Source organism: Pteronotus mesoamericanus, unplaced genomic scaffold (assembly GCF_021234165.1).
Source record: "Pteronotus mesoamericanus isolate MK-2021 breed Mesoamerican mustached bat unplaced genomic scaffold, CSHL_Meso_final contig_25, whole genome shotgun sequence".
In the NCBI taxonomy this organism is placed as follows: domain Eukaryota; kingdom Metazoa; phylum Chordata; class Mammalia; order Chiroptera; family Mormoopidae; genus Pteronotus; species Pteronotus mesoamericanus.
Window position 1 is genome coordinate 8,124,906 of NW_026555105.1, and position 13,345 is coordinate 8,138,250.

At 51.5% G+C, this 13,345-nt stretch overlaps 1 protein-coding gene across 2 annotated transcripts in view; it reads left to right on the forward strand.

Annotated features, from left to right (window-relative positions):
• The window catches only part of PREX1 (phosphatidylinositol-3,4,5-trisphosphate dependent Rac exchange factor 1), a 196,086-nt gene that overhangs the window by 77,543 nt on the left and 105,198 nt on the right, over positions 1 to 13,345 (forward strand). For both annotated transcript variants that reach the window (XM_054573629.1, XM_054573628.1), the window contains exons 4-5: positions 5,239 to 5,343; positions 12,408 to 12,509. In XM_054573629.1, the coding sequence (XP_054429604.1) occupies positions 5,239 to 5,343; positions 12,408 to 12,509 (207 nt within the window). The remainder of the gene's footprint in view (positions 1 to 5,238; positions 5,344 to 12,407; positions 12,510 to 13,345) is intronic.

Here is a 13,345-nt window from a genome sequence, read left to right on the forward strand (position 1 = left end):
CTCACACAGCCAGTAGCTGTTGGAGCCAGGGTTTGAGCCCACGTATTTGGCTCCAGGGTTTGGATTTTTCACCATCTTACATGATAAAGTCTCCTGAGATACATACTAAGCACTGACTATGGGCCAGGTATGGTACCAGGCCCTGCGGACGCTGCCCAAAGTAAGGCAGAGTTGCTCCCTGCTGCCGTGAGGCTCATAGACCAGAGACATGGAGGGCGAGGAAGTGAACAGAGGTGGTCGTTTCAGATGGCGGTGTGGGCTGTGAAGGACATAAATGCGGATGTGAGAGGGGTGACTAATCGGGTTGTCTGATACTGGGAAGTGAGGGAGAGGCGGCTAGATTTAGCAAGTTAAAACATCCAGGACAGCTGAGTAAATTTGGATTTGAGGTAGATGACAAGTTTTTAGTATGCCTCATGCAACATTTCAGACATACTTAAGTGTTACTTGTTTATCTGAAATGAGAGCTCAACTGGGTGCCCGGTGTTTTATCTGGGAACCCCGGTCAGGGTGGGCCAGTGAGATGGGATGACCTGGGGGAAGGGCAGGGCCCCAGCGACGGGAGCAGGGAGACCGGGGTGGCTGGAGTCGGGGGCGGGGGCGCAGGGGCGATGGAGGGAGTCAGGGATGCCTGGGCCAGAGTCTGTGGGGACTTTATTCCAAGTTTTTAGCAGGGAAGTGGTGTGGTCTGAGTTGCGCTGGAGCCTCCTCTTCCTGCAGCTGTGTGGATAAGCTGGGGAAATCCTTGCAAAGCGAAAAACTTGGATCTCTTGCTCCCCTCTCTACCCGAGGAGATGTCCCTGTGGCCCGCTCCTTTTGCTGAGTCGCAGTCTTGCCAGGTGTGAAGCGAGTCGTTTGGAGCAGATGGTCTCTGTGGAGCCAGTGTCACTCCCCGGAGACAGCAGCCACCACCTCTGACGTTCCTTGAGTCCTCTCTGGGCGCCTAGACCCTCTCTGCCAGCTGCCCTCAGCTGGTAGCTGACCCCTTCTCCTCCTTCACAGCCCAAAACCACAGCTACAAGTTCCCTACTCACCACATCTGTGTGTGCACAACTGTGTGTTTCCTCCTGGCAAAACAATCAAAACCCACTTGGGGCCCCTCGGAGGAAATTGAACAGTTGGCCTCTGAGCTGTCAAAAGCAGCATTTCCAGATTTGCAGGGTCTCGGACCTGAGATGCAGCTGGGTTTGGGCTCAGTGGAAGGACGTGGGAGAGATGGAACCGGGCATGCTTCCTAAGCGGGGTGTTCTCATGCGCTAAATTTAACTTCTCCAAGCCTCAAGCCTTGGTCCCCTGCCCTTTTCACAGGCCGAAGGAGAGGATGAGAGGGCAGAGTGTGAGAGAAGGGGCTTGGGATGAGGAATGGCACAGCTGTGGCGATCTTGTCACCTACTCGCTCTCCTGCAATGTGGCAGACATCGCTAATCAATGAGAACATCCTGCCTCTGGGCTCCCTGGGGGCCTCCAGAATGCTCCCCACCGGCGTTTTCACCCGCTGCCCCGTTACTTGGGGTTGGCATGCGAGAATAACAGGCTTGTCTCTGTTTTCTGGCCCAGCCCCTTCCTAGCACATTTGGAGACGGGCTGGGAGACCCTGTCACCTCACCAGGCTGGGGTCAGTTTTTTCATTTTCTTTCCCCTTTCACGGTGTGCATGTCTTAGGACTGTCTTTACTGCAAGTGACAAAAGCACCAACTCAGATAGACTTAAACAAACAAACAAAAAAAGACTTTATGGCTCATACAAATGAAATGTTCAGGGGTTGGCTTCAGGCGTAGCTGGATCCAGGACCCCATATGATGGGTTCAGGACTTGGTCTTTCTGTGTCTCTAGGCTCTGCATTCCTGGGATGGGCTTCATTCTTGAGGGGTGGAGGCCGTGGAAGCCTCATGTGGTGACAGAGGTGGCCCTCGGTTTTTTGGACGACCACTAACAGCTCAGCAGCAACAGTCCAAAGAGAGCTCTCGTTACAGTGATTTTCGCATGAGGCCTTGATGGCTGCATTGGCCAGCTTGGGCCTTGTTGCCAGGACAGGGGTCTCCTTGATTGGCTTGGCCTGGGAGACATGTTCACCTGTGGTGCCTGCGAGTGGAGTGGGGTCCCGGGACTCCAAGTGTAGAGGAGGTTCCACAGGGGAAGAACTGGGGGCTACAACCAGAACAAAATGGATGCTGGGTGGGTAAGACAACAGATGTTCCAACGAAGAGCTGAGGCTGTGAGTGTGGTGGAACAGGGTCTTCTGGAAGGAGCGTGGGGCTAGTCTGAGGGCTCTCAGGCCCCGCTCTGTTCCTCCCTTCGCTTTCTGGGTTTTATTCATCAGATAGTCACAATGCCTGCTCTCTGCTGGGGACTTCAGCCCCCACTGAACCGTAGCAGTGACCTCAGCAAAGCCCGCCCCATGGAGCTCACAGTGCAGGAGGAGGATGGGGGAGACGGACGGTGCGTGAGGGAGAAGGAAGGCACACCGGGCGCAAGGCCCCTCGTGCTTCTCGGGCTGCCTGGTGCCTTCCCCCGGGGCCTGCTCCAGAACTGCGGGTCGTCTCAGCTCCCTGTGTCCTCACTCTGCCCGTCTCTTCTTTTGCCGTTAAACCCACAGGTCCGCTGCTCCGCTCTGTCATAGACCGATTTGCCAATGGGATAATGAATTTGCTAAAATCATAATGATGGTAATAATGGCTGCAACATCAATAACAGCAATAATAAGAGTAGCGAATATTTAATGAACACTTACTATGCACTGTTTTAAGCACTTGCTGTGAATTCATCTGATAATTCTCACAACAACCTTATGGTGGGGAGGTCATTATTGTCTACAGTTTTTTAAAATTGATGTTAGAGAGAGAGGAAGGGAGGGAGCAAGGGAGGGTGGGGGTTAGGGGAGAGAAAGACAGACAGACATTGATGTAAGAGAGAGACATTGATCGGTTGCTTCCCATATGCGCCCCGACCTGGGATCAAACTCACAGCCTAGGTATGCGCCCTGACCTGGAATCAAACCTGTAACCTTTTTGCGTATGGGACGATGCTCCAACCAACTGAGCCCCCTGGCCAGGGCTAGAGTATTTTGAAATGTTGTAAGTGTTCATTGTGTACCAGGTACCCTTCTCCTTGTTTTACATATACTGCTATTTAGTCTTCCAGCAGCCCAAGGAGCGGGCGGGGGAGGAGGTCTGCTATTATGTTCATTCTGTCCATAAGGGAATTGAGGCATAAGTACGTGAAGCAGCTCGCCCAAGGTCCCTCCCTACTTAGGGAGCATGGAGCTGGGTTTCCAACCCAGGTGGTCTGGTTCTGGAATCACTGTGCCCTTCATTATGCTGTGGTCCCCCTTGGAGCTGAGTGTGTGGGTTTGTGGCTTGAGACTTGTACTCGTTGCTTTTGCTTCCATTCCCATCCCCATCCCATGCTGTGACCTTAGGTTGGATGTTGGCATGGACATTAAGAGAGATCGAATCCTGGTTCTGCCCCTTCCCTAGCTGGGAGACCCTGGGCTCATGACTTTTCCTCGATTTTCCCACGTGTGGACGGGCTGTAATTTCCGTGTCAGGTTATTGTGAGGTGTTAAGGAGCCCACCCTCGTTCTAGGAGAGCAGAGTGTGGCAGAGCGTAACGCTTCGTGTTAGCTACTGGCTCTGGCTGTGGGCACTTCGCTGCTCAGGCCATCTGCTTAGATGGTGCACACGGAGCCCCCAGAGTGCACTGGGTGTGTTGCGGTGGCTGATTGATTCCGAAACCCGGTCTCCCTCTGCTTTGGTTTCCTCTTTCCTGTAGCCACCCATCGGCAGGATGATTGGGGGCTTGTTCAGAAACATGATGAGCTGCAGACCCACCTTTTCCTTCCTTTGCTGCTTGGGGTCTTCTGCCCACCCCCAGCTGAAGGTCGAGGCCCTTCAGCTCTTCCTTCCCAGTGGCCTTACCCAGGACATCCTTGTTTGGGGTTTGTCTGGTTGGGAGGCGGTGTTCTGTGAGACTTGTGAAACCAAGAATGCTTTGTAGAGAGGTTCCTCCTAAGGAGGCTCCTGTCCTTTCCAGTCCCGGAAACCTTGACTGATGGTTACAGACCAGGTGACCTCTGGGTGACCTTTAGGCTGAAAAGAGTCCAGCTTTGGGCTTAGGGATACCTGGAGGTCAACAGAACTATCCCTCTGCCTCGGGACTCCCACTGCGTGTGGCAGTAACCAGAGATCTACTTGTTCCCCCAAATTCTGGAGCCTGCCTTGACTCTCCTGGTTCATATATGCAGGATGTAGCACATAGTAGGTGTGCAGAGTTCATTCAGTTAGCAAGTATTCATTGAGGGTCTCCTGTGTGCCAGGCGTTGTGCTAGCATTCACTGAACTAGACTGACATATTCACTGCCTGCAGGGAGCTGACTGCCAAGTGGGAAGAGAGCTGATAAACAAAAATCTGGGTAATTGCAGAGTGTAAGAGCACTGCAGAGAAAACGAAGGCAGGTGGGCAGGTGACAGAGAACATGGGGGTGGCTGCTTTAGCTAGGGTAGTCCAGGTGTCATTTGAGAGGTGGCAGTCTGGAATGGTGGGAAGTAGCCCGGCCTTGGGGAAGAGTGTTCAGGTAGAGCGAATGGCACGTGCAAAGGCCCTGAGGTAGGAACAGGCGCAGCAAATATAAGGAGTAGATACAAGGCCAGTGAGATGAGGTCAGAGAAAGGCAGGGTCCCATTATCTGACCTTTGAAGGTCTTAACGTGTTGGATTTCATTCCTAGTGTAATAGGCCACCGTTGGCATGATACAATCTGACTTGTGTTTTAATAATAAAGTTGGACATTTACTGAGCACTTACTATATGCTAAACCCTTATATTTTTAATATCTATAATCCTCATCACAACCCTAGGAATTAGGGACTGTTACTAACTGTAGCTTACAGGTGAGGACACCAAGGCACAGAGAAGTCAGGTAACTCGCTCATGTTTACAGCTGGAAATTCAGTGCCAAGGTCAAGTTCTGGCTTGAGTCTCTACGCTTGACCCCGGGCCATGCTGCTCCCTGAAAGGTTCCTCAGACTGATGGGTGCAGAACTGGGGCCAGAGTGGAGGCTGGGAGGCCTGCAGCGAGCGGGAGCCTCTTTATCTGAAATCCTTCCTGCTCTGTAGCCCCTCAGGGTCTGGGGTCTCTCGGGGTCCTTTCCTCCCCAGCCTGCTGGTCCAACCAGCAGCACACCTCAGAGCGCCTGCCTGGCTGCCATGGCCTGTCTCAGGCTCTGTCCTTGTCTTGCAGAAGGACAAGTTCTGCGTGTATGAGGAATATTGCAGCAACCACGAGAAGGCCCTGAGGCTGCTTGTGGAGCTGAACAAGATCCCCACCGTGCGCGCCTTCCTTTTGGTAAGTTTACCCGTCATCCCTGTCCCTCTCTTCTGTTTGCTTCAGCCTCGTGCATCCTAAGGCATAAGAGAGCCACGCGCCGACACCCTCATGCTGACCCATGCCGCCCGCCCCCTTCTTCTGCTGGAGTGATCTCACTAAAGCAGCGGTTGCCAAACACTTTCTGTAAAGGGCCAGAGAGTGAATACATTCGCCTTTATGTGTCATACAGCCTCTGTCACGATTCAACTTTGCTGTTACAGCATAAAAGCACCCATAGATAACATGTTAAGAAATGAGCATGGCCGTGTTCCAGTGGAACTTTATTTACAAAAACAGGCAGAAGGCTGGGTTTGGCCCTAGGGACAAATTTGCCACTTCCTGGTCTAAAGTAATGATTCTAATGAGTGTGGTAGCAATAGTAGTCATGACTGTATTACTTGGGTTATTTAGTTATAAGTGAAAGAAATCCAGTTAAAATTGGCTTAAGCAACAAAAAAAAAAAAATTTTTTTTTTTTCCAAATTTACTGGTTCACTTTCCTGGGAAGTTTAAGATCTGAGAGGGCTTCAGGCATAGCAGCATCTGGGTATTCAGATGACTTCATCAGGAATGTGTCTCTTGACTCTGCTTTTCTCAGGCTGGCTCCGTTCCCAGGAAGGCTCTCCTCAGGGGGTGGCAGGCGGCCTGTAGCAACCCCACCTTTATACCCACCCATAGCGGAGAAACTCCAGGATATAGATAACTCCTCTTTCCCAATAGGAAGGCAGAAATCCTGGGTCTGATGATGCTCATTGGCTTCTCTTGGTTCAAGACCTTATCTCTGAACCAGTTGCTATAGATAGAGGGATTGGCTGGGGCTCTGACTGGTCACTTCTGGAGCTGGAGGGTGGGGCCCACTCCACACATACCACAGTCCCTAAGGGTGTGGTGGGTCCTTCAAGGACAGTTTGCTTGTTCTTGTGAAAGTAAGTTGGGAATGGAGGTTGATCAGGCAAAGAAATAGACACCCATGATGGTCTTCCCTACCACTGCGGGGAGCTTTGCTTATGTTGTAAGTAGGTTTCCATTTGCGATCTCCGTGGAGTTTTACCAGCTGCTCTCTGTTGTGTATGACTTAAGATATCCCTTTGTGTGCTTTACAGACATCCCAAATAACAGTGGTTTAAACAAAATAAGCATTTATTCCCCATATTAATAACATGATGTAGACAGTTTGGAGCTCCAGTGCCAGGGGCCGAGACCCTAGGTTGTGCCCTCATTGACATGGTCTGAAGTGACCTCTTAACCACTTCCACATTCAGGTGGGGTGGTGCAGGATGGGTGGGAAGGAAGGGCTGCCTTTTTTGCTTGTAAGGGCATGACAGGATGTTGCAGGCATCTCTTCTGCTCACACCCCATTGGCCAGAACTTAGTCACATGCCCATACCTAGCTGCAAGGGAGGCTGGGAAATGCAGGCTTTATTCTAGGCAGCCATGTGCCCACCTGAAAATCCTGTTGCTGTGTAAGAAGAATATTTGGGACACCTCAAGCCTTTGTCGAAGGTGATTTTGATGATTCCAAAATACTCAGCAACTTTCTAAGAGTACATATTTGAAAAATGAGTGAGCTTCTTATGGATTTGAATCCTGGTCTTTCACCTCTAATTCTCCCACTTATTCAGCATGCTGTTTTATTTTCTAACAGCACATTCAGCAAACAAAAGAACAGTTAACTGACCTTACATAAGGAGTGTTAACCACATGTCTAGAAAGCTAAACTATGTAATAAAATTCTCCATTGCACTTCTCCCTAATGCACAGTCTCCAACAAAGTATTTCCAGAATTTTGATTCACAAGTGTGTTTCCTTCACTTGTGAGTTCATGTTGCTTGGCCCTCTTCCAGTGAGCATCTGAGGAAGGGCAGGTCGGTTGACTGATTTTCCACTTTTGTCGCAGGTGATCTCAAGCATTCAGGACTGATGCTTTTCACTGCGGGTAGCTGCGTCTTTATGTTTCCGGCTTTGCACTTGTATTCCTAAAGGAGTCTTGGCAAAAAGCAAAAATAAAGACATATTGTGTCCACACACATGACCATGTGTCTGCAATGGACCTGGTGACTTTCAGTAGCACCACTTAGTGATGCTGCCCAGGCTCTGGGCTCGCTGGCTCAGAGCCCCACACTCCACGCATGTCCCTTTGGGCTCAGCGATGTCTTGGGAAGCAGAACGATATTTCTAGGGGTGTGGGAAGGGAAGGGCCTCCAATTTTCTCTTTCCTTCCTCTCTCTTTTGCAGCCTTCCCGGTGGACCAAACTGCCCTTTTCCTGGCAGCAGCTGGGCTGGGCCAGCTTGGCTGGGGGGAGGACGTGTGGGGTGCCAGCGCACGTGCCATCTGTCTCCCTCCTTGCTGGCATCTCCCAGCTTTTGGACACCTGCAGAAGCGTCAGCTCAGCCCGTCGTGGACTATTAAGGCGTCAGGAACAGACAGAATCTGGCTTTCCATTCATGACATAGTGTGCTAGGCACTAGCTGGAAGATGGGGCTGGAACTTTGTTTCTCTGTGCCTCCTTTTTCTTGTTTGTGAAATGGGGATCATTTATTCATTCAACAGCTTCTAACTGAGCACTTGCTGTGTGTTAGGGATCATTCTAAACACAGGGACACAACAGTGACCAAGGCAAGAATAGTTGCTACTATTGTGGAGTGGCTGTTCAACTAGGGGAGACTTACGTGATATTGCCACCTGGCATTAAGTTCTCTGCAGGAAATAAAGTTAAGGACGACAGGATGTTTTGAGGGGTTAGGGTGGTACCTGCTATTTTAGATTGGTCTTTGGGAAAGTGATGCCTTAGGTGATATCTCGGCAGAAACCTGGATAAAGTAAGAGACAGAGGCAAGGAGTACTGGGTGGGGTGGGGTAGCTTTACAGGTAGAGGAGCTGCATGTGCAAAGGCCCTGAGGTAGGAACATGTTTGAGGAATTGCTGGAATGGAGAGTAGAAGAGGAAGAGTGCAAGGAAGTGAGGTCAGAAAGATTGAGAGGCCAGGCAATGATGGTGCATTTTAGGTAATGGAAAGGATCTGAGATTTTTACGAAGTTTTTTTATTGCAGTCCAGCATACATGCAGAGATTGTACTCACAGCATGATGTGTATTTACATTATGTGTACACCCATGAAACCATCACGCAGGCCAAGATTTAAACATTTCCATCACTGCAGAAGGTGCCTCCTCTGCCCCCAGAGGTAACCTCTGTGCTGATTTCTCTCACCAAACCTTAGCTTTGCCTGTCCTGGAATTTTTCACGACTGGAATCATACCGGATGCTTTTGCGTCTGGCTTCTTCTGCTCAACATAACGCCTGTGAGATCCGGCTGTGTTGGAGCAGGAGGCAGTACTTTGAATAGAATATTCAATTTTAGTTCTCGTGGGATGGGAAGCCCTGGGAGGGTTTTGAGCAGAGGACTGACTTGGACCGCTTTGCGCTTCGGAAGGCCCGCCCTCTGGCAGTGTGAGGGTGGGGGGCGGGGTGCTGGTATAAGTGCCCTGGGGCGGTTACAGTGACCACACGCTGGGTGGTTTACAGCAATAGATTTATTGTTTCTCAGTCCTGGAGGCCAGAAGACTGGCATCAGGTGCTGGCAGGTCTCTGCTCCCTCCGAAGGCTCTAGGGGAGGGTCCGGCCTTCCCTCCTCCGGCCCCCGGTGGGCTTGCCTCGTGGACGCACGATTCTGGCCTCTGCCTCCCTCTCCTGTGGCCTTTTGCTCTGGTCCTCTCTCTTCTTACAAGGACGTGAGTCAGTTGATGTAGGGCCCACGGAGTCTAGTATAACCTCATCTTAATTTAACGAATTATGTCCCTAAAGGCCCTATTTCCAAATCAGGTCATACTCTGAGATTCCGGGTGGGTGCGGCATTTGGGGGGCAGCCCAGGCAGCTGGTGTGGTGAGGACGAGGCGGTGGTGCAGGAGGTGGTTGGAGTACTAGAGAGTTTGGGGGTCCAGCAGGCGCACTTGCAGGCTTGCTTTTGGGGACCTGGACAAGAGGAGTCAAAGGTGACTCCAGAGTGGGGGGCCCAAACGACAGGAAGGAAGGAATTGAAGTTTCCCGAGATGGTGAGGGCTGGGTGAGGCGCAGGTAGAGGGGAAAACTAAAAAAGGCCATTTTGGATGGGTGAGTTTTAAGGTGCCCCTTAGACATCCAGGTAGGGATGTGAGCCTGGAACCAGATCTCTGAGCCTGGGGTTTAGGGGAGGGGGGAGGGGCCATGTGGAGGGAGAAATCTGCGTGTCAGCAGACAGGATGGTGTTAGGGTGTTGGGTCTGGGTGAGGTCAGCCAGGGAGCGGTGTGGGCAGGGAGGGTGACCAGGACCGCGCGGGGCCTGCCGCCACAGGAGGTTGGGAAGTTGCGGAAGCTGACCACCTCACCTGGATCAATTCTGTAAATGAGGAAGCTGTAAGGGGAGAATTCTCAAAAGTTCTTCCCATAGTGCCTGGAGTGCGGTCTTCATAGTGAATGGCAGCCCTGTGTGTGTTTGCTTGCTTTCTTTTTAAAAAATGAAAATCAAGTGAAACAACGCTCCAGGGTGTCTGGGAGAGGTACAGTTGGTGGCGGTGACCAGTCCTGTGAAAACTCATTGATTCTGGGCAAAGAGGCAGGCCTTTCTTTGGCTAAGCCCTGGGGGGCTTCTGGAAAGCCCTTCCCCGCCCCCAGGCTCCCCTCTCTCTGCCCAGAGCTGACATCACCGGGGCAGCTTGTGGGGAGTTCTGGCTCCGAGGACAAAGGCCTGAGTGTGAGCGGTGTGGGGCCTGGCATCTCCCAGCTGCTGCAGCCCTGATCCCCCATCTGTGCCCGGGGTGGGCACGGGGGTGGCGGCCACGCAGCTCCCTCCACAGCAGGGCCCCGGGGTCCCTGGGGTTCTGCTGCTCCTAGGACAGGGCCATTAAGCTGAGTCTTGGACCAGGCCTTTGGGCTCTCCGTGCCAGCTTCCCCGTCTGGGTAGGGAGACAGCAGTCCACGTGCTGACCCGGGGCCGTGAGGATGGACCTGACCGGTAGGTGAAGCACAAGGCACAGCGCCTAGTGCGTTGTGAGTACACGGTAAATTCTCTGATCTTATTCTCACCTCAGTAAAGCCGGACACCTGCCTTGTTGGGAAGTTCCCCCGGTGCTTGGAACTGCGCCCAGCACAGAGTGAGCACATGATGTGAATTTTTCGAGTGAATGATAGAATGGTAGTCCCTTTTCCCAAGAGTCCTGCTTCATTTCCCATTTGCTAGTGTGGTGTTGAGGAGGAAGGCTGAGACCCTTCCATTGCTGGATGTGCTGGCAGTTTTTTCATTCATTGGTTCATCCATTCACTGATGCCGTCATGCATACATTGGGCACATTGTCAGCCGTCGGGACCGAGGACTGTGAGGGGGATGGTGGCTGCCACAGACACCTACGTAACTCGTGATTCCTGGCATCCAAAGAACGGATTCTGAAGTTGGAGCCTCTCCAGAGGAAAGGACAATACCTGCATGGGATTTTTCACCGCATGGAACGAATGACCTGCTATGGAGGTGCCAGGAGGAAAGAGTGCTGGGAGCTGGGAGATGATGAGACAGGCTCCCAGGAGGCGGGGTGGCTGGGCTGGCCTTGAGGAGTGTTGGGCAGGTGTAGCCCGCTGGGTGTAGATGCCACCTCTGTGGCTCCCTTGTTCTGGGCTCACCCTGAGGAGAAACACCAAACCTTCCCAACCCCAGGTGTCTGAACTGTGAAGTGGGAGTAAGAGTAGTGTTTGGTTCATAGGGCAGTTGGTGGTCAGGGTTAGAGCCGCCAGGGACCTTCTGGGCACATCACAAACTCTCGGTCAGTGTAAGCTATGGATGAGGATAATAATATATTTATTATTGCCGGGGGGAGTAAAAGCATGTTAGGCAGGGGGTATAGAGTGAGCGCAGGAAAGGGGCTGGCATGAAGGGAAGACTGACGTGGGTGGCCACATCGAGGTGACCGGTGCGGCCAGGAGCTGGTGGGTGAGTGTATTCGATTCCTGAAGAGTTGCTGTCTTTACTCTGCAAACCAAAACATAGGTGCCCCTGCGGCGCTCACGTCCCCACCTTCCAGGTAGAGAAATGAATTGAAGCCTTTTCAGTAACAGTTGGAGATGGCAAGTTCATTTTCCAAATCTTGTAACCCTCCTTCCACAGAGGTAATTCCCGCTAGGTTTTGGTCTGTTGTTTCTTTCCCATACGTGTCTTTATATTGTGCTACAGACCAGCTCTCTATAACCAATACCTAATTTTGTTTTGTGTGCTTTTAAAAGCTTTAAATGGATCATGCAATACATATCCTTTGTTTTGCCCCTTTTTTTTTTTTGCTTAGAAGTTTGTTTCTGAGGTGCATCCACGTAGCTCTAAGCAGCGTTGGTTCCCTCACTGTCACCGCGGTGCAGTGAGCCGTTGTACGAAACTCCTGCGGACATATTTTTCTATTCTTCAATTGATGGGTATTTAGGTTGCTTCCCCTTTTTTTCCTATTCCAAACAAGCAGTTTTGAATGTCCATGTTCCTGTCTCCTGGGGCGTGTTGTCTGTGAATGTTCCTTAGACCAGAGATTGGTAGTCTTGTCTGTGAAGGGCCAGGTAGTAAATATTTCAGGTTTTGGGACTTTGCGGTCTCTGTTACAACTACTCAGCTCTGCCATGATTGCGTGGAGGCAGCCGTGGGCAGGATGTAAACAACTGGACGTGGCCATGCTCCAGTAAAATGTTAATTACTGAAATAGGGACTGGGCAGGGTTTGGCTCACCTCTGGTGGAGGCCTTATGCTGGATTGTAGAACCCAGGGTGGGACAAAAGTAGGTTTGCAGTTGTGAGGATGTGAAACACAGTTTATTCTTGTGTTATGATTTATATTGATTATTCCATTATTTTCCATGCAGACAACTGCAAACCTACTTTGGCCCCACCCTGTGCGCACATTTCCACCTCTGCTGGGTGTTGCCAAATTGCTTCCAAAGTCTAGCTGCATTTTGAGAGTGCTTCCCATCGTTATTTGAGGGTGGCCCGATCCTTTTGCTGTCCTTGGTGAGTTTTAACGATGGTCTCCTGTCCCTTTGCAGAGCTGCATGCTTCTGGGAGGACGGAAGACCACGGACATCCCTCTGGAGGGCTACCTGCTGTCTCCAATTCAGAGGATCTGCAAGTACCCCCTCCTCCTCAAGGTGAGGCCTGTGCCCACTCCTTTCCCCATATCTGACAGAAAACCCAGCTCTGATTGGCTTAATCGTAAAACAAAACTTGTTCATTCAAGTAGCTACCTCTGGAGCAGCGTTGGCTTTGGGCCGGGCTGGATCCTACCAGGACCCTGCCTCTTGCTCGCTTGTTCAGGTCTGCTTTCAAGTGCTCAGCTTTATTTCCATTGTGGTAGCAGAGGGCTGTAGTGACTCTGGCTCACACCCTCTCAGGTTCAAGGACAGTGGGAAAGAGGGAACCTCTCCTCTCATAGCTCCGACAGGAGTCCTGAGGGCGACTCAGGCTTTGGCCATCTGTGGCTGGGGGAGTGTGATATTCTGAATTGTTTGGGCCTGAGTCGTGTGCTTTAACCTGAACCAATAACATGAGCTGGGCAGTGTTAGGCTCTGATTGGCTAAGACATGGTCCAGTGACTGCGCAGGGCAATACTGTGTTCTGATTGGCTGACATTGGGGTCAGGTCCTTCATACCTAAACCAATCACTCTGAGCAAGAGATCTCTAATTGGCTTAGATTTGTGTTTACCAGTCACTGAATCCCACAGGCCAAAAGCCCAGTGAGGGGGACACACTGGACCCTTCTCACCAAAATCTGGGCTATTTGTGCAAGAGGGTGGGCAGATGCTGGGTGGGCAAACCACAGCATCCACATCCTGCTGTTTCCTTTCCTGTCCAGCCACCTTTGACTTAGCCTTGGTCAGGCAGACCAGGACAAGGCTGGCTGCTTGTGTGGGGACCCACAATGTCTTAATTGTCAGCTTCGTACCTGGCTTCTGGGTAGGTCTCCAGCTGGGTGGCTGGCTCTGT